The sequence below is a fragment of the Ceratotherium simum genome, chromosome 18 (genome assembly GCF_057802395.1).
Source record: "Ceratotherium simum simum isolate JZ-2026a chromosome 18, ASM5780239v1, whole genome shotgun sequence".
Classification (NCBI taxonomy): domain Eukaryota; kingdom Metazoa; phylum Chordata; class Mammalia; order Perissodactyla; family Rhinocerotidae; genus Ceratotherium; species Ceratotherium simum.
In genome coordinates this window covers 59,216,396-59,237,325 of record NC_141917.1, presented here as the reverse complement: position 1 = coordinate 59,237,325, position 20,930 = coordinate 59,216,396, and the positions used below count along the sequence as shown (strand labels likewise).

General features: G+C 47.2%; 2 protein-coding genes across 3 annotated transcripts in view; one reads left to right on the top strand and one right to left on the bottom strand.

Annotated features, from left to right (window-relative positions):
• The window catches only part of SLC1A6 (solute carrier family 1 member 6), a 154,110-nt gene that overhangs the window by 26,620 nt on the left and 106,560 nt on the right, over window positions 1–20,930 (bottom strand). The window contains exon 1 of one of the 2 annotated variants that reach the window (XM_087443696.1): window positions 10,116–10,197. The exons of the other annotated variant lie outside the window; for it this stretch is intronic. The gene's annotated coding sequence lies outside the window, so the exon portion shown is untranslated. Of the gene's footprint in view, window positions 1–10,115; window positions 10,198–20,930 lie in introns of those variants that run through there. 2 annotated transcript variants of the gene reach the window in all.
• Window positions 12,634–19,968, top strand: TEKTL1 (tektin like 1). The gene is made up of 7 exons (XM_004443525.2): window positions 12,634–13,209; window positions 14,407–14,511; window positions 17,990–18,188; window positions 18,584–18,750; window positions 18,883–18,978; window positions 19,067–19,180; window positions 19,714–19,968. The coding sequence occupies exons 1-7, from the start codon at window positions 12,640–12,642 to the stop codon at window positions 19,966–19,968; spliced, it is 1,506 nt and encodes a 501-aa protein (XP_004443582.1). The 5' UTR covers window positions 12,634–12,639.

Below are 20,930 nucleotides of genomic sequence, written 5' to 3'. Positions count from 1 at the left end.
TGGACTCTGGGTGATGACGCTGTGTCACTGTAGGTTCATCAGCTGTAACGAATGCACCACTCTGTGGGGGATGTTGGTAATGGGGGCGGCTGTGCATGAGTGGGGGCTGAGTGTATATGGGAAATCTCTGTACCTTCCAGTCAATTTTGCTGTGACCCTAAAACCGCTCTAAAAAAAATTTGTCTTTAAAAAAAAAGTCCAATTAAAATCAGAAAAAAATAAAGATATGCACTCAAGAGTTGAGATTTAATAAAGTGAATGATTTTTATTGCTTCATCAAGGACACACCAAAATGCAACTGGCCTTTGTTTTTTTAACCTTGAGTGTAGCAGCGAGGAATATATGGACTCCTAGCACAATTTGGTGTTGATGCCTTGATTCATGCTAAGATGCTGGCAGTTGTTACTTACCATTGCTTTTCTATCACCAGTGCATAGATTAACACAGAGAAAAAAAGCAAATAATATGTTAGTATTAGTATGAAAATAGTTTTCACCTTGTGGAGCCCCTGCAAGAGTCTCAGGGACACCTCACCCCAGGGGTCTGTAGACCACACTTCGTAAACCATTGATAGATGGTGATAAGCCTTATGAAAAAAATAACCAGGGAAAGAATATATGGAGGGTGGGGAAGGAGTAACATACTTTATTCAGTGAAGGTCTGTGTGTGAAGGTGATATTCTAGCAAAGACCCAAAGGAGATGAGGAAGCAAGCCATGAGGATATGTGTAGGAAAGGAAATCCAGGTGAAGGGAACCATAAATGCAAAAACTCTGAGCAGGAAGTGCCTGGGGTGTTTGGCACACAGCAAGGAGGGCAGCGTGCATCTCCCCCACATGTTCCACAGGCAAATCAAACTCAACCTGTCCCCAACTGAAAAGCCTCTGGGAAGCAACTCGGGGAGCCTAGTCTGGCCCCAGCAGAGCCTGCGCCTTTTGGATCCATGTGGCCTGAGCTGCTCCACATGTACCGAGAACCCCTCTAGGCCGGCACTGCCTGGGCACTCTACATACACAGTACTAAGGGTACAGACCCTGGAATCAGGCTGCCTGGGTTTGGATTCCACTTCCTCCACTTATAGGCTCTGTAAGCTTATGGCAGCTTGCTTAACTTCTCCAAGCTTCAGTTTCCCCATCTGTAAACCAGGAATGCTCAGAGCCTTTGCATTTGCAGGAACTACCCCCAGAGAGCTGTAGTGAGGTTTAAAAGAACTAGAAAATGAATAAGATCTGGAGATCGAATGCACAGCATAGTGATATAGTCAACGATAATGTATTGTACACTTCAAAGCTGTTAAAGAGACTAGATCTTAAATGTTCTCACCACACACACACAAAAAAATTATAATTAGGTGATGTGATAGAGCTGTTAGCTAATGCTAGTGGTAATCATATTGCAATATTTAAATGTTTCAAATCAACACATTGTACACCTTAAACTTACACAATGTTATATGTCGATTATATCTCAGTTTAAAAAAGAATCTTACATGAAGGGCTCAATAAAAGTTAACTGCTACAGTTCTTCAGGGCTTGGACGAGGTTGAGGCAAGTGAAGCACTTGCCATGGACGCAAAATGTGTGGGGGCAGCACTGATGCAAATTACAACATAGATAAACCTTGGAAAAATGATGTTCAGTGAGAGAAGCCAGACACAAAAGGCCATATATTGTATGATTCCACGTATATGAAATGTCCAGAACACGCAAATCCATACAGACAGAAAGCAGATAAGTGGTTGCCAGGGTCTGGGGGAGGGGGAAATGGAGAGTGACTGCTCATGGGGATGGGGTCTCCTTTAGGGATGATGAAAATGTTCTGGAACTAGATAGAGGTGATGGTTGCACAACATTGTGAATGTACTAAATGCCACTGAATTGTACTCTTTGAAATGGTTAATTTTATATTGTGTGAATTTCACTCCAGTTAAAAGAAAAAGCAAGGGAGTGCCCCCCCCAAAAAACAGTATTTAAGATAAATAATATTTCAATGCAATATTTTTAAAAATGAAAACGAATGCAAAAAATCCACGATGAACAAAATATCAACATTTCAGATAAAGACAGGATCTTTTCCTCCTGCTTCAGGTTCCTGCGTGGCTTGACTGGATGTTCTTACTGATTCTGTCTTTAACATTTTGCTATTTTGCTCACCATGGATTTTTGCATTAATTTTGTGTGTTTGTTTTTTAATTGTTGACATTGGAATATTATTTATCTTTTTTTATAGGAGAATATTTTTATTATCTCTGAATGGGAAAAGATAACTATATCTCCAGAGAATAACTCATAAAGAAAAAGATCTGATATATTTCGTTGTTTAGAAATTAAATATAAACACAGAGTCGCTGTGTATTTCATTGCCTTATTCATTTCTCTTTTTTAAACCATTTTATTGAGGTATAATTGACATATAAAAAGCTGAATGTATTTAAGGTATATAACTCGATGAGTTTGGGAATAAGTATACACCCGTGAAACCATCATCACCTTCATGTCCATAAACATATCCATCACCTCTCAAAGTCTGGAATATGACTTATCTTAATTACAGGGTTTTGGCACTCCCATACATTTCACACTGCAGGCGAATCACTCAATCACCTTACCCTCATCCTGGCCCTGTAAGTCTCTCTCCCATTCTTTCAGTAAGGGAAAGGCTGCTGGCTCCCTTTTATAAATGTAAAAGGGGCTCAAACAAGTTGTCTCAGCACACATTGTTAATAAGTGGTGGGTCCAGAGTTTGAGCCCACCCCAGGTCCACTCTGACCAGTGGCTCCAGCTCTGGTTCTACCATTCAGAGGGCAGGCCAGCCCAGAAAGAGCATCCCCAGGCTGTCCCAGATGACTGCGCCAGCTGTGGGGTGGAGCCTGAGCAAAGACTGAGCCAAGAGGAGCCTGAGATGGAGGAATCGAGGCTAATTCCTCTGTGGGTAGCACTCCCTATTAATTAATTAGGGCAGAGCTGGCCTGCGGCATCCCCACAGCCCCCAGAGTCATTAAGGGAGCGGGGGAGTCTCATTATCTGCTGGCAACTTCCCCATCATTCCCAGGGCCCCAGAGGGAGCAGAGGAGGAAGGAGAGGAAGGCCAGGTCCCCTTCTCCAAAACTCCCCGTTATTATCAGAGTGGCCTGATATGCAAGTGTCTGAAACCACAAGCAGAATTTCAGGGGAGAAAAGAAGAGGAGAGCCAGAGATGAAAGGATAAGTTTACTTCCCCAAAATTCAATCTGCATTTATATAAGATACTCAGAATTGGCAAATCCATAAAGACAGAAAGTGGATTAGTGGTTGCAGGGGCTGGGGGAGGGGGATGGGAGTGACTGCTCATAGGTGTAGGGTTTCTTCAGGGGGTGATGGACAAGCTCTGGAGATGGATAGTGGTGATGGCTGCACAACATTGCGAATGTGCTTAAGACTACCGACTTGTGACTTTAACATGATTACAATGGCTATGGTGGTAATCTTTTTGCAATAGATTAATGTAGCAAATCAACACATTGTAGGCCTTAATGCTTACACAATGTTATATGTCAATTATATTTCAATAAAGCTGGAAAAAATAGTTATAATGGTAAAGTTTATGTTATGTGTATTTTACAATTTAAAAACTCAGTCTCCTTCTACTTTATGATTATGTATTCAACATTCATGAACATCTGTTTTGTGTCTGGCATTGTACCGAGCGGGGAAGCATGGTCCTGCCCTCAGAGCTCTGTCTCAATGAGAATTGGCACTGGAGAACTTCCATACCACCTCCTGAGACACTCTCCCTCTCCCCCTTGTTCTGTGTCCTAGGATACTGACCCTCATGGATCATAGCAACAGGCTCCCTTGCTCTCTGAATTCTCGTTGGGTTCAGGCAAAAGGAAACCCTTGCAGGAGGTCAAAGGAATGGAGGAGAGTGAGGCCAGGCTATTTTCTCCCTCAGGTCCCTCCTTACATGTTCACTGCAGATGCCTGTGCCCCTAGACCATAGATCACAGGTCCTGGCAGGCGGCCCTCTCCAGATTCAGGCAGTAACTGCTCCCTCCTCTCTCTGCTTCTGCCCAGGGGTGGTAACAGCTCCCAGGCCTGCTGCTAGTTCCAGGTTACTGCGCCATCCTATGTGGTTTCCTTACCTCCTTACCACACCTTCACCAAACTCTCCTCAAATTACCCAGTTTGAGTGTATATCTGTTCCTGCTGAGACTTCCCGTCTATACAGTAATTAGAAGAGGCAGTAGAAAAATAAACAGGCAAATGAGAAGTACACTGTAGCAGTAGAAGGGTCCTCAGTGGTAGATCCAGGCACTGGGGAGCCCTAGCAGCATCACTGACAAGGAAGAAAGACAGAAGGAACAGAGGGCAATAATTTTAAAGGCTTTTTTCATGATCAAGGTAATGCATATTCATTGTAGAAAATCTGGAAAATACAGCAAGTGTAAAAGGAAACAAGAAGGTCACCCAAATCCTATTCATAATCACCATTAAAATGTTGGTAGATTACTTTCCAGCAAATTAGAATCATGCCTACATGCTACAACACGCATGAACCTAGAGGACATTATGCTCAGTGAAAGATACAAAAGGACAAATATTTTATGTTTCCACTGATATGATGTCCCTAGAGGAGTCAAATTCATAGAGACAGAAAGTAGGATGGTGGGTGCCAGGGGAGGGGAGTTAGTGCTTAATGGGGACAGAGTTTCAGTTTGGGATGATTAACAAGTTCTGGAGATGGATAGTGGTGATGGTTGCACAACAATGTGAATGTGCTTAATGCCACTGAACTGTACACTTAAAAATGATTAAGATGGTAAATTTTATGCAATGTATATCTTACTATGATAAAATAAAATTAGAATCACATCATTTTGGCAGTTTGTTGTCCTGCCTATGATGATGATGATGATGATGATGATGATGTTGATGATGATGATGATGGTCATTGCACCTTAAGCAATTACCTTTATCTGACACAATCTTGTGGTTTATTTTAGTTTTTCATTTTCTGTCTCCCCCACTGGATGAGAAGCACCAGGAGGGAAGGGACTTTGTGTTGTCACTCTCATCTCCTGGTTCTTAGCCCAGTGCCTGACACAGAGCAGATACTCAGTAAATATTTGTCAAATAACTTGATGGATCAATCAATCCATTAGGAAAGACAGATTTTCTGGTGGACTCCCCAAGTCCACTCTCCATCCATCTCGAACCTGCTGTGCACAGATCTTTGTGGACCATATCAATGGGCTCCTTGCCTCAGGGAATCTGAGATGAGAGGGGGATAAGATTAAGGTGGGAAACCTAGAAATTAGAAGATGAGCTTGGACAGCCAGGAGAAGAAAAGGCTGCTTCTCTCTGATTCTGTTCTTTAAGCATTGAAGAGGTGCTCCCCGTGTGCACAGATGTTAGGAAAGACCATACAGAGACAGGCCAGGAGTAGGCAGGGCACCCCAGACAAAAGGGACAAACCATTATATTAGTTTCCTAGGGCTGCCATAACAAATTACCACAAACTGGGTGGCTTAAAACAATAGGAATTTATTCTCTCACAGTCCTAGAGGCCAGAAGTCTGAAACAAAAGTGTTAGCAGAGCTGTGTTCCCTCCAAAGGCTCTAGGGAAGGATCCTTCCTTGCCTCTTCCAGTTTCTAGTGGTTGCCAGCAATCCTTGGTGTTCCTCCATTTGTAGATGCATCACGCCAGTCTCTGCCTCTTTCTTCATGTGGCTGTCTTCCCTGCATGTGTCTCCAGGTCTTTACATAGGCTTCTTATAAGGAAAACAGTCATTGGATTAAGGGCCCACTCTACTCCAATATAACCTCATGTTAACTTAACTAATTACATCTGCAAATATCCTATTTCCAAATAAGGTCACATTCACAAGTACCAGGAGTCAGGACTTCAACATATCTTTTGGGAGTAGGGAGAAACAATTTAACCCACAACAGTGGATAAGGCCCTTCATCAGTCCTGACTCCCACCTAATTTGGGTTCCCCCACAAATAAGAAGGATGCTTGAAGGTTGAGAGGCCAGAACAGGAATGCCCATGTAAGAAGCAGCAAGTTCTTTGTTGGTCCACACATGGATTATGCCCAAGCATGGTAGGATCACCATCATTCAGTCATTCAGCAAATAATTATTAAGGGCCTGCTCTGTGCTGGGAACTGGGTTAGGCACCACGGATTCAATGATGACTAAGACAGATGAGATTCCCATCAAGGAGCTGATATCTAGAGAGGGAGGGAGGAGACTCACAAACTGATGAGTGCTAGAAGGAGAAGGAGGGACATAGAACAGCATGATGGTATGATACTGCAGATGAGATGGTAAAGGAAGGGCCCTTTAAGAAAGAATATCTGAGCAGAGACCTAAAGGATGAGAGGGAATAAGCCATATGAAAATGCAGGAGAACATTCTGGAGAAGGAAGAACATTCCAGAAAGGGAGGAAGCAAGTGCAAAGACCATGAGATTAAACAAGCTTGGTGAGTCTGAATACCAGCATGGCTGATCCTTCATGATCCAAGGACAGCATGATAGCAGATGGGGAAGGAAGGGTGGGCGGGGCCAGGTGTTAAGGAACCGGGATTCCGTAGATCATGGTAAGAAATCTGGATGCTATTCTAAACCTGAGGCTCACCTCATGAAATCTACTCATTGGTCTTAAAGCCACAGTCATCCCAAGCTAATAGGTAATACCCAAATCCATTAACATGGACAAGTGTTTTCCAGGGAGAAGGTAAGTAACGAGAAGTGAATGGAGGATGGAAACTGAATGCATTACTTATCTATTGCTACATAACAAATTATCCCAAAGCTTGGCAGCTTAAAACAACACATTTATTACATGGGTTCCTGTGGGTCAGGAATCTGGGCATGTCTTAGCTGGGTCCTCTGGCGCAGGTCTCTCACCAGGCTGCAGACAAGATGTCAGCCTGGGCTGCCCTCTCATCTCAAGGCTAGACGAGGGTAGGATGTGCTTCCAAGCTCACTTATGTGGTTGTTGGCAGCGTTCAGTTCCTCACGTGATATTGGACTGAGAGCTTCAGGTCCTAACTGGCTAATGGCGAGAGATTCCCTCAGGTCCTTGCCACATGGCCTCTCCATTTCTGAAAGAGGGAGCAAGACAGAAGCCATGATCTCTTTATAACCTAATCTTTCAGAAGTGGCACTCTATCATTTTTGCCATATTCTATTAGTTAGAAGTAAGTCACTAGGTCAAGCCTACACTCAAAGGAAGGGGATTCCACAAGGCATGAAGACCAGGAGGTGGGGACCATTGGGGGCCATCTTTAAGACTGCCTAACTCACCTGAAGAACTCTACACTGGAGGGGTAGACGGCAGACAACCACCCAGTGAAGGACCCAGAATAGAGGTAGAAGGGAAAAGTATGAAAGAGGAGATTCAAGTTTCAGGTGGTTGACAATTGCAGATGCTACCGAGAGGTCAAGTTGAGTGGGATGGAAAATAACTATGGAATTTGTCAGCTGCAGGAGGACATTGATAACCTTGGTCTGAACCACTTCAGTGGACTGATGGGCGCTAGAGCCATATGGACCAGTCTTTATCCTTCACCAACCAGCACGGTCACCACCTTTGCAGGAGGTGACCAGGAAGAACCTCTTCTCCCAGCCTGGGGCTTCCCACTATCTCTTGACACCTCCTCCAGGAAAGTGACCTCATTTCTCAAAGACAAAACTGATTCTAGGTCACATCCCCCTGGAACAAGAGACCAATTGATGTGATTATCTCCAAGAGAAAGGGGGGCATCTGCTAAAAGTAGAACCTAGTGCCCCAGAAGGGAAGACCTAAAAAGGGGTCTTTGATAATTACCTGCCAAGATTTCAGAGCAAAGGGCATCTCCATATAATGCCAAAGGAAAAAGAGGAAAGAAAAGCTAAAAGTTTCAGAAGGCTCTCCTTCCTCATACATCTTGCAATTTCTCTATTTAATCCAAGGGCAGAATTCTGCTCCCCACTTTTCAGTACCCATTATATAGAACAAGTGGTCCCAGCAAAGCTGGCTGCAGAAAGGAATTTCTGTAAAGCAAACTTTGTTATAAAAATCAGAAAGCTAATTTCACAAATATTATTCCTCAGTGGCCTGAGTTAGAAATATTCGAGCTTCAGTATGTTGGGAGGAGGGAGATGTGTATAACTATAACTACGTGGAGGGAGGGGGAACTGGGAAATGAAGGAATGAAATTAAAATAAAATTAAAATTTTTAATAAAATTAAAACATGTTCAGAATAGATATCTCTGAATGGTAAAATTATAGATGATTCTGATTCCTTTCACTATACTTTTCTGCGTTTTACACAGTGTGCATACATTACTTTCATAGCAGGCTTATTATTACTTTCATAAAAGCAGGCTTATTTGTTAGCTTAAGAGAGGTATTTGGGCTTGAAGAGTAGCAAAGAGTTTTCCCAGCCCTCGGCTCATGTATGTAAATGTTTCTGTAGCATTTTTTGAACTTCATCATTTCTGTTCAGCCACATGTAGTTGACTCTCTTGGAGACTGAGAGCTAACCCCAGCCCTGCTATGGTTCCTTCCAGGCACCTGCTGTCTTAGTGTGTTCAGGCTGCTGTAACAGAATACCACATACTGGTGTCTTGTAAACAAGAGAAATTGATTTCTCAGAGTTCTGGAGGCTGGGAAGTCCAAGATCAAGGTGCTGGCAGATTTGGTGTCTTGTGAGGAATTCCTGGTTCGTAGACAGCTGTCCTCTCATGTGTCCTCACATGGAAGAAGGGGCAAGGGAGCTCTCTGGGGTCTCTTTTATAAAAGCACTAATCTCATTCATGAGCGCCCCACCCTTAAGACCTAATCTTCTCTCAAAGGCCCCACCTCCTAATACCATCACATTGGACATTAGGATTTAAGATATGAACTTTGGGGAGACGCAACATTCAGTCTCTAGTACCTGCCATCCCAGGCTGTGACAAGCAGGCTTTGAAAGCTGAGCATAAGAGGTTCACCTATTTCTCAAACACAAGCATATGTGTCAGTCTAGAGAAAAGTGTCCAAAGTGGCCCATCAGAGACCAGAAACTGGAGGTGAGTTTTAGAAGTTGATATAGTTAAACTTGGGTTGGAAGGTGAAAATGAAGAGAAGTTGGCAGACTGAGCACTAGGCAGTAGTATGTACCAATTTCAATGCTCAAACAATGGTAATATACACCAGGAGTGTGCTGGCATGAAGGGGTTGAACCAACAAAAAGCCAGAATGGAACAGACTGCACTCATAGCCCTAATGAATTTCACCAGAGACCCATGTTGGAGCCAAAATCCTCCATATGTGGGTTTGGCACAAGAAACCTCCCTCAGTTGTTCCTTGTGTAGCTTGGCAGGAACACTGCCTAACGGAAGTGCTCCATAAACCAGGCAGGAAACCAACCCAGTGCCATCCTCTGGCACTAAATGAACAAAGCAAAGGTGGATGGCAGAGTGCACCTATGTTGTCCCAAGTGAGCTGTCTTCCTGGTTCTTGTGAAACCCTCTCTGCATCTCCTGGTATTAGAATAGCTCATTCTTCTATTCATTTCAATTAATAAAAATGAAAAGTTAGCACTTGCATAATGCCCACTCTGTGTCAGCCACCATGCTAAGCGCTTGACTCATATTAACTCCTTTTATCCATGCCGTGATCCTATTATCCTAGTCAACAGATAAGGAAATGAAGGCACAGAGAAGTCAAGTGACTTGCTGAAGATCACACAGACAGTAAGTGTCAGAATCATAATTTTAACCCAAGTCATCTGGCTCCAGAATCTTGACCATGGCACTATCCTGACTCTAGTGAGGATCTGTTGAGTCAGATACCATTGGACCCAGCAGCTAACGATCATGCTAAACCCACATTCCCATGAATCCTTGAAACAAGCCTCCATCACCAATGGTTAGCTGCCCCCATCTCTTCCTGGTGACCGTGGTGGGCCTCCAGCATAGCCTACCTGGGAGCCTTCAGTTGTCCATCTTATTCCTCCCCATTACTGAATGATCCTTTGGTTTTGCAAAGACAAGGTCATTCATTCCTTCTTCATCCTTGCACCTCTTAATCACTCAACATAAAAATGTGTATTCATTCCTTCACTCATGTATTCATTTAATAAATGTTTGTTATGTACTTACTATGAGCCACATTCTGTGCTGGGTGCTGGAATACAATGGTATACAAGAAAGGCAAGGTCACTGCCCTCATGAAGCTCACAACCTGATAGGGAAGATGGACAAAAGAGAAAAGTAAAAGACAAATAAGATGTCCATCAATGGAGGAACGAATAAACGAAGTTGTGGTATATAAATACAATGTAATTCAGCCATAAAAAGGAATGAAACACTGACACATGCTACAGGGTGGACAAACCTTGAAAACATTATGCTAAGTGAAAAAAGCCAGATACAAAAGTTCACATAGTGTATGATTAATTTACACGAAATATGCAGAACAGGCAAATCCATAGAGGCAGAAAGTAGACTACTGGTTGTCAGGAGATGAGGGGAGAAGGGGATGGGAAATGACTGTTAATGAGTATGGGATTTTATTTTTGGGTGATGAAAATGCTTTAGAACTAAATAGAAGTAGTGGCTGCACAACACTGTGAATATACTAAATGCCTCTGAATTGTGCACTTTAAAATGGTTAATTTTATTTATGAGAATTTCATCTCAAAAAAAGAAACAAATAAAATGATCACAGCATGTGACTGACGCCATCCATTCCTTCATCACATGTGTAATGAGGACCTACTATGTGCCTTGAGCTCTGCTAGGCACTTGAGAGCAAAGTTCCTGCTCTCAAGTTTCTTAGATTCTTCTAGGGTAAGTGGGAGGAGATCAAAAATTTTAAAGTAAACAAATAAATGGATAGGAGACTTTCAGATAGTGGTAAGTGCTATCAGGCACTCTATAAAGAAACTGTAAGACTAAGAGAGCTACTTTTGAGTAGTCCAGGAAGACCTGTCGAAAAGATGAGACCACCCTGAAGGACACCAAGAACTCAGCCAGGCAAAAATTTTGAGGGAAAGAGATCTAACCAAAAGGGTAACAGCAAGTGCAAAGGCCCTGGGGTAGGAACTAGTATGACATGTTAGAGGAACATAAAGATGGCCAGGGACACTGGAGCAGTGAGTGGACCTGGGGGTGAGAGACAGAAGGTAAGTTAGATCCGGGAAGTGAGAAAAGCCAGATCATGCAGAGCCTTGCACATAAAGAGTCTGGATTTTATTCTAAGCACAACGGGATTCACTGATGGGTTTTAAGTAAGAAAGGGATGTGCTCTGGTTTAAACATAGTGTGGGCTGAGATGTAGAGAATGAATATGAGGAGACAAGGCGGGTGGGGAGGGTACACAGGAACACCAGGTGAGTGAGAGATGTGAATGAGAATGTTGGTGGAGAAAAATATGATCATATTGAAGATAAATATTGAAGGTAGGAAAGGCAGAATTGGTTGATGGATTGCATGTGGACGTGAAAAAATTAAAGAAGCTTCCTAAGTTTTTAACATGAGCATCTGGGGTGGATGGTGGGCCAACTACCAAGTGACAGTAGTCAAGGAACACTAGCAGAGGAAAAAGATTGAGGAGGTTAACCAAAAGTTTGGTTTGGGACCTGTTGAGTTTGAGGAGTCTACCAATTGCCCAAGTGAAGAGGCCACCGCTGGAGGGAAAGAATCAAGGTGATGTGATAGAGAACCATGAGGGAAGGATGAGTGAGGGCAGTTGTCTCTTCTTCCTTCCCCAGACTCTGTCCTTGCTTCCTATGCTGGAGGATCCCACATCATGTGAGTCTTGGTGAGAAACAAAATCCTCCTCTCACCCTAGAAACAGGAAGCTCAGACTTGACTCACTTTCCCAGCTTCCCTTGCAGCTTGGGAATGGCCATGTGACACAGGCTCAGCCAATTAGATGCAGCCACCTTGGACCCTGGGAACTAAACAGGCAGAGAAGCAGGTATCACAGAGAACTGACTCAGTTGGTGGCCAGCAGGAGCAGCTGACATTTCTGGAGACAGAGGATGTAGCGCAGCTGAGAGTTCTGCAACAGCAGCCATGGTGTCCTCACCATGTATCCTCAAGGGCCACTGCGTGTCTTGGTATTATTTGGCTGTGATTCTGACTGTGAGATCATCTTTTCCATTTCTGTGGCTTGCACTAAAATTCCCAGGTGATGGGAGAGAGTGGGGCTTAGATGGAGTGCTAAGGAAAAATTCCTTTAAGATGGTGATATTTAGGCTGGGTTCTGAAGATTGAAAAGGATCCAGCCATGGGAAAGACATGGAAAAGTGTATGCCACGCAGAGGGAATGGCAAATCCAAAGCTTTGAAGTGGGAAAGAGCTCAGTGTGTCCTAAGAGCTGGAAGAAGTCCCCGTGCTGCTGGAGGTTAAGAAGCAACAACAGCTCGAGGCGAGTTAGATAAGGTCAGCTTTCTCAAGGAGCCCAGATTCCAAGCCACCTCTACCAGAGCAGCTCCGAAGCAAAGGCTGCATCCAACCCCTCCCTGTAGTCTTTCCCCTCCCCCACTTCTGGAACCCTGTCTGCCCCGTTGCCGCTGTCGTCATGGTGACGGGTGCTCTGTTTCACTTATACGGCAGGCCAGGAAGGAGTTTCGTGTCGTTGGGGATCCCGGCCCAGGCGGGGCACCAAGCAGCGACAATGCCCGTCTTGATACCCCCAGCTCAGCACAGTCAGGACACGCGCGTTGGGGCTCCAGCATGGCGCGAGGCGGCCAAGGCCACAACGCAGAAGGCGCACCAGCTGACGGACCGCTGCGGGCAGGAGGTGGTGACCATGTGGCAACCCAAGGACAGCGTGCGGGACCCGCATGTGGCGCGCCACCTGTGCCGGGAAGCCTACATCCTGCCCTGGCGCTTCCGTGTGGAGATGCTCAAAGGCGGTGGCACCTTGGAGAAGCCGCCGCCAGGCGAGGGCGTCACGCTGTGGAAGGACAAGATGAAGCCGCCCGCCTGGCATGCCCGCCTGCCGCTGCCCATGCACCGCGACGCGCGGGCCCTGCAGACTGCCGAGGCGGCACATGTTCACGCACGCGGAGCGCGCCTCACCGCCGCCCGCCTGGGCCGTGCGCAGCACCAGATCAATGGGCAGCTGCGGCTGCTGCAACGCCAGAGGGAGGCTACCGACCACAGGCTCAGCGAAGTGCGCAAGGGCCTGCTTATTAACCAGCAGAGCATCAAGCTGCGGGGCTACCGGCCCAAGTCTGAGCAGGTGGGACCATCCCCGCAAGCCCAGTCGCAAAGACTGAGGCCTCTGCTCCTGGATGCTCAGCCTGAGAAAAACCCGGCCCATAGAGAAAATACTCTCCCCCCAGGCCCCAACTTCAGTGAGTAAGGGCACAAGAAGATGAGGACACCCCCAAGATGAAGTGCCTGGGTTTCCAGCCCCAGAGAGTGAGACCCTTCCAAGGGGATGAGAGCCTCAGCCCCTTTTGCCCCAGAGAGGGATTCTATCCCACTCCCCCAGCCAGGGAGAGAGCCTGGGAACCCTGAGTCAAACTAGATTACATCTTCCCAAAGAGTAAAACCCACAACTCCCAGCCCAGGCATGAAATCACCCACCCAACCCCCAGGCGCAGAAGGTGAGACCCTTCCCTGGGCGTGAGACTCTCAAGGCCCCAGTCCCAGTGAAAACACACCAGACACCCTCAGCTGAGGACACCAGGCGATGCCCTGGTCTCAACCCAGAAGAAACTCTCCTCAAATTTTTTTTTAAACCCAACCCTCCCCCTTCCAGCCTCCGGCAGTGCGAACCCCTCCCCAGGCCTCATCTGGGGAGAAAGAAACAGGTCCTGGCTACAGGTTGAGACTCCCAGCCCTGGCACCCAAGAGTTAAGCCCCCAGCCAGGGAGAAAGGGTGAGACCCCTAGTCTCAGCCCTGGTGCAATCCTCCCCTTATAGTGAAACCCCAGACCTCTACTCCAAAAGGGGGAACATTCCAGCCTCCCTGAAGAGAGATGACACCCCACCCACAGAGAAGGATTCTTACTGCCAGCCCCCAAATCCAGATATTAAGACCCCAAAAAGGCAAACTTCATCATCCCTATGATGAGATCCATCCACTTCTAGCCAGAGAGAGGGGATAAGACTATCTCCAAGGAAGGGGGACCCCAGCCCCAGAGCGATAACAACCTGCCCCCAAGTCATCTCCATCCCAGCTTACTGGGCTCCTACCTGTAAAAGGGAGAAGCCCCCAGCCCCACTCTCTGAAGGGTAAGACTTCCCCCAATTGAGAGCCCCCTGAAAGGATAAAGCTTTCTCAAAGAGTAAGATCCCCAAAGGGTGAGGAGACCCCCAACTCCATTCTCCAAACCCAGAGTTTATGAAGTTGGCAAACGCTTTACTACCCTGGAGAACTCTCCCTCCAGCCCTCTCCCCAGGTGTGAGAGATTCTCTCCTTGTTTTCCAGGTCCCTGACAAAGCTGACAGTATGCTTACCTGGGAGAAGGAGAGGCTCGAGAGCATGAAGAGGAAGTTGGAGAAAGATATGGAACAATCAGAGGCCCTGCTCAAGGTTGGAAACACATGAAGCCAAGTTAAGGGCTAGAGGGGATCCCTGGCTCCCTAATGGGTGAACTGCCCTGACCTTGGGGACTGTAGCCACAGCAAATCCCAACCCACAAACCCACCCACCCTGACCTGTCACTCATCGTATTCCCACTTTTTGAAATGGAAAAACTGGGGCTCTGGGGGATAGAGTTAGGCCTCAAAATAACAATGAACATCCACTCTGTGCCAAGCCCTGTGCGGTCCCTGCGTTAACTCCTTAAAACACTCCTGCGATCCCCTCATTAGAGACAGGGAAATTGAGGCCCAGAGAGAGGCTCACCAAAAGTACAGAGCTAGCCAGGGGCAGAGCTGTGGTTTCAGCTCAGGTGTCTTTTTTTCCAGCTTTAGGGAGGTATAATTAATAATTTAAAATTGTATATATCTTTAAAATGTACAACTTGATGATTTGATGTATGTAGACATGAAACAATCACCATAATCAAGGTAATTAACATATCCATCACACATAGTTACCTTTTTGTGTGGGTGTGGTGAAAACACTTAAGATCTACCCTCTTAGCAAATTTCAATTACAAAATATAGTATTGTTAACTATAGTAACATTGTTGTACATTAGATCTTCAGAACTTAATCATCTTGCATAACTGAAAATTTGTACCCCCTGACAAACATCTACCCATTTCTCTCTTCCTCCAGCAAACACCAGTCTACTTGCTGCTTCTATGAGTTTGACTATTTTAGATTCCATATGTAAGTGAGATCATGTGCTGTTTGTCTTTCTGCATCTGGCATGTTTCACTTAGCATAATATCCTCCAGGTTCATCCACACTGTCATAAATGGTAGGATTTCCTCCTTTTTTAAGGCTGAATAATAGTCCATATAACATTTCCTTTATCTATTCATCTGTCAATGGACATTTAGATTGTTTCCATATCTTGGCTATTGTGAATAATGCTGAAATGAGCATGGAAATACGATCCTGATTTCCTTTGGATATACACCCAGAAGTGGGAGAACGACCTTGTGGTTCAGCTCAGGTGTCTTGAACATAGCTCTTTACACTGTAACATGTGCTCCGTCTTTATTGGCCCCAGCTAGAGATGGCCTCTCACTGCATCCTTCACTCTTGCCACAAGGATTTCTTTTTGAGCGCACTAATGGAGATGGGAGACTAGCCAGGTCTCATGAGCCTTTGGGACAGGTTAGGGTTAGCTGGTAACCCGTGCATGCTTTTGACTCATCCATTTAACAAATATTAATCCAGTACCTTGGTGTCCCAAGCACTGTGCTTGGCACTGGGGAAAAAGTAGTGAACAAGGACAGAAGGCCCTTGCAGAATTGAGTTATAGGGGCATTCAAAGAAAGGACTGGCCAGGGTAGGGGGGTGGGGTTAAGAGAGGAGACCTATGGCTGGTGCACCGCTATCCCTGGTGCTGAATCTTAATTGCAGTCACCCCACCACTGTCATATTCCTTTAAATCTGGTGATGCCTGAAAAATCCTTCAAGGAAGTCTGAAACCAACAAAGGAGAAGACTCTGAGATAGGGAACGGCTTGAAAGAGAGAAAGGGAAATAGGAAGATGGGAAAAGACAGACATACATAGAACCCAAGAAGGACCAGTGGAGAGGCCTGGAGTGAATATTTCGGAGAAAAATACTCACCACCAAGTAAACATATTTCAACTTAAAATTAGGAACTCAAACCTCAAGCTGACACTCAGAACTTTCCCAGGGATCTCACCATGTGTCTCTAGAAGGCTCACTGACCCACTGTGCAAGTTAATTCATACCTTATCTTTCTCTTCCTTCAAACCTCTTCAACTCCCTGCTCTTTCCTCATTCTCAGTGCAAGACCCCAATGCATGGAAGCCACCGCAAGGAACCTCTCTCATTCTTCTTCTGGAAATCTTATAATTCCATCTATCTCTGCACCCACATTCTCCCCCTACTCCTGCGTCATCAATATTTCCTTCTGTATTGTATCATTCTCACCAGTGAACAAGTGGGAAGTTTTTCTTTAATGGGTACAGATCTGTCTGGGATGTTGAAAAAGTTCTGGAAATGGACAGTAGTGATGGCTGCACAACATTAATGCCACTGAACTGTATACTTAAAATGGCAAATTTTGTTATGTCTATTTTACCACAATAAAAAAAACCCACCTCTTTTGATCCCAGGTGCCCCTCCAGATAGTCCTCATTTCTCTGACCTGCTCACTATGCAATCACGTCCTCACCTGCTGACCCTCTCCCTTCTTTCGGGCAGGCCCGGATCAGTTCTCTGCACCGCATCCCCACTCCCTGGCACACTGCCTGCCATACAGGAGGAGCTTGATGGCTATTTGAATTAATGAACAAAAAACTTTTTAAATCCATTTTTTCACCCAAATGGATGAATCCCAAAGATATGTTATTCAGCAAAAGAAGCTGAACTTAAAGAATACACATTATATGATTCCATTTATATGAAGTTCTAGATTTCAAAAGCTTTTTCTTAAAGATTCAGATAGCAAATATTTTAAGCTTTGTGTGCAATACAGTCTCTATCACAACACTCAATTCAGCCAGTGTAGCACAAAAACAGCCAGAGACAACATGTCCATGAATATGTGTGGCCGTGTTCCAATATGATTTTCTTTATAAAAACAGGCAGCCAGTCCATAGGCTGTAGTTTACCAATCCCTTAAGGAAGAGGCAAAACTAATCTACAAGGCAGCTTACCTGGGAGGGGAAAAGGGGCCCCAGGGAAATTTCTAGGATGATGGAAATATTCTATATTTTGATGAGGGTGGTGTTTATATGGGTATATACATATGTGAAAAGACGTCTGTTTTAATACAACTTTCAAATAATTGCAAGTATCAAAGGAATGAAATGTGCTTTATTTTTTAATGGTGGAAGTAGGATTTGGATGGGGATGGGGGTTCCAGATGAGATAGATCCTGGGGGAGGTGCGGGGGAGGACTCTGAGGACAGCAAAGGGCTCTTGATATTAATTAGAGAAGAGGAAGGGAGACCCCAAGGCTAGGAGTGGGGGTGGGATAAGCCCTGAATGCAGTTGAGGAGCAAAGGGATGGCACAGGAATACGGAAGTGTAGGTATAGGCAATGCTACCTCTCCACTTGACAGATGCAGAAATTGATGGGGGAAGGGGCTCTCTCGGGATGCCAGAGCAAAGCCAGGCACAGAACCCAAGCGATTGACACCCAAGACGAGGAAGCTGCCACCAGCCCCTACTGCTCCCCACCCAGGGTTACTGAAGGCTTCTGGACAGGGGGTGAGAAGGTGGGGGTCTGAATTTCAACACTTGGAAATTGCTCCTGTCCGGTTGCAACAAGAACTGGAGAGGGTCACTCTAGATGCAGACTAGCTTTGCAGTGCAGTCCCCAGGAGACAAATCTCTTCCAGCCACCCCCACACCCAACCTACCAGCTCACACTCTGCCTTCTTCCCTTGCCTCTCTCTCCTTCCTCACCCCCAGGCCCTGGCCTCCTGCCGAGACACTCTGGTCTTCTGCTGTAAGGAAAGGCTCCAAGCTGTGGACCTAATGAACCAGCCACTGGATAAGGTTCTGGAGCAGGCCGGCCGCCACTCATGGGTGAACCTCTCCCGTGTCCCCACTCCACGCACTCAGGGCCAGAAAACGCCACCTCCAGACCCTGTGGGCACCTACACCCCAGGTGGGCCCCCACAGAGAGGAGCCCACTATCCTGGGTGACCTTGGTGCCCAGCCCTCCCCCACTTCTCAGCTGCCCCTTTCCCTGGGGAATTGCCCCCCTAGACCAAATGAGAGAACTGAAAGCCAGTCTCCAACTGAGCCCACATTCTTAATTAGCTATTCCCCTTGCACAGTCCTGCTTCCCACACGCGTGCATGCGTGCAAACACTGGTCAGTCACTCCCAGGCGCCACTCACACTAACCCACTAACAGCCCCTCCCCTGGACTTTCTCCCAGTCCCTCGATAAAGCCCCCTCGCCCAGGGCCCACCACCACCTGAGGGTAGAGAGGGGGACGCAGAAAGCCGGGCTGGAGAAAAGGGCCTTGTTGCCCCACATGCGTCCCGCCCGCCCGCAGAGTGCGCCGCGGCGCTGTACGAAGCCAAGCGACTCTTGATGGAGTCCAAGGACACCTTGCTAGAAATGGCAAAGAACGAGGAGGACATCCAGGAGCAACAACAGCAGATAAGCGATCGAGTGTGCGCCTCGATAGCACAGAAGACGCGCGAGACCTCGGAGCTGATGGTGGGCGTGGCGGGCACGGTTCCTAGTTGGCGGCTGGGGGCTAGGGTGGGAGAGTACCGAGGCGGGAGTAGGGGACGCAGGAGGAGAGGAGACGAGAACCCGGCGTGATCCCCTGCGCTCTTACCCACCCAGGAAAGAATGAACATGACCTTAGGACTGATGAGGGGAACTATCCACCGGTGCACGAAATTCAAGCAGGAGATGTACATCACCCGCGGCCTCATCAAAGTACGGTTTGGGGAAAGGGTCTGCGGGGATGAGGCCAGGGGTGCCCCGTAGGCTGGGCCTCACTGCTCCGCACACCGCACTCCGCCAGGGTCCTCTGTCAAAAACTCACCTGGAGACTCGAGAAAAGCTGGACAGACCCCTGGTTCGCGTGTACCAGAGACACGTAGGCACCCAACTCCCCGAGGCCATGCGCCTCGCCCAGGTGAGCCCTCTCCGTCCCCCTTCCGCGCCTCCCGCTCTCTCCAGGCGAGCCCTGCCATAGAAAGATTCCTTCCTCACGCACGTCTGGTCCAGGTAAGACCCCCTCATCCAAGTCTGTCCTTCAACTCCTGCTCAAGAGGAGGCCCTCCGATACCCACACCTGTCTCAAATAAAGTCCCCTCGATCTCTGTCCGCCTCATCCCCCACCCACTCATGATACGGCCCCTCTCTCAGGCTACCCCTGAGGAGGCTCCTTCTTCATGCACACTTTGCCTAGATGCTCTCTCACATCCGAGGTCCACTCCGTCCTCACTCTCCTGATGCATCCACTCCCTCAGCCCTGCCCTGTCGCGGGTTCTTTTTCAAGCACACCTGGCCCAGGCGTGTCCCTCCTCATCAGAGGCCCGCCCCCTCTTCAGCTGTGCTCCCTTCACACACACGTCTGGCCCAAGTGTGTCCCCCCACCCCAGATAGCGTCCCGCCCTCCGCTCCGGCTCGCCTGTCCCCCAGTACGCCCCCCCCCCCCCCCGCCAGGGCACTGACAAGCTGCAGCGCCACATCTCGCACGTGGAAAAGAACCTGAAGGAGCTGCTCGCCACGCACAAGAACCTCACCTGGAGCCTCAACTGCAAGAAGATCGGGCATGAGGTTGACTACAACGTGGTCCGCCTGCGCCTCCGCCAGCGGCACCCGCACGTGTGCTACGAGCAGGCGCAGCGCCTGGTCAACGACTGGGACCCGCGCACGCCGCCGCCGCACGTGGAGTCCAGCACCGCCGCCGCCGAGTGACAGGCAAACCCCTGCCCCAGCCGGCCGGCCGGGCGCGGGCTGGGCCCTGGGAGCGGAGACTCATGGCCCCATGGCTCTGTCTCCCCTGATGCACCCTCCCTCTAAGCGCCCTCTATCAGAATTATAGTAATTAAAAATAACAATAATTGCCATTTATTAGGCACCTACCGTGTATCAATCACTTACCCTACAACACGCTGTAGGTAGGCAGTGTATCCTGGAAGTTAACAGGATGGATTTGGGCACCAGATTTCTGGAGTTCAAATCCCGGTTCCCCAATGTCAAGCTGTGCGGCCTTGAGCAAGTCACTGTTCTTCTCTGGTCTCAGTCTCCACTGGTAAAATGGGAAGAATTACAGCACCCACCTCAAAGGCTTGTCGTAAGCACAGACAAGTTCATATGTGTAAGGCCTGTAGAATGGTGGCTGCATATAGAATATCCTCAATGCACCATGAGTTATCATCGCCATTTTACAGTTGAGGATACTGAGGCACAATGAGGTTAAGTGGATGGCCAAGGTCACACAGCTAGCAAGTAGAAGAGCTGGAATTTTAATCCTTGACTCTAGAGCCTGCACTCTAGACAGAACTTAGGGCGCTCCTCTGTCTTCCCCTCTTAGATGAACATGGGTTCCCCCTACTTTCTGCCTTTGTTGACAACACAGACGCACACACTAGGATGCAGCTTCCTTGGTAGCCCGCTCTGGCAGAGGCTGTTTATGCTCCCAGAGCCCAAGCAGCTCAACTGGGGAGGTGGGATTGAGTCCCATTGCCCCTATCCTCTATTTACCTCTGGGGTGGAGGGGAAACTGCTCCTTCAAAATTCACAGCATCCTTCATTCATTTATTGAGCCCCTACAGAGTGTGAGGTTCTGAGCCAGGCACTGAGAGTGCAGCAGTGAGCAGGGCTGACACGGTCCCTGCTCTCAGGGAGCTCACGGGTTGATCAAGTGCAACCAAAAT

What these genes read in the sequence shown, in the direction of transcription:
- TEKTL1 (XM_004443525.2), top strand. Translation starts at nt 12,640, where the DNA reads ATGCCCGTCTTGATACCCCCAGCTCAGCACAGTCAGGACACGCGCGTT. An exon ending in GCGAGACCTCGGAGCTGATG is followed by an intron (nt 18,751 to 18,882) that starts GTGGGCGTGGCG and finishes TTACCCACCCAG; the next exon opens with GAAAGAATGAACATGACCTT. An exon ending in TCACCCGCGGCCTCATCAAA is followed by an intron (nt 18,979 to 19,066) that starts GTACGGTTTGGG and finishes GCACTCCGCCAG; the next exon opens with GGTCCTCTGTCAAAAACTCA.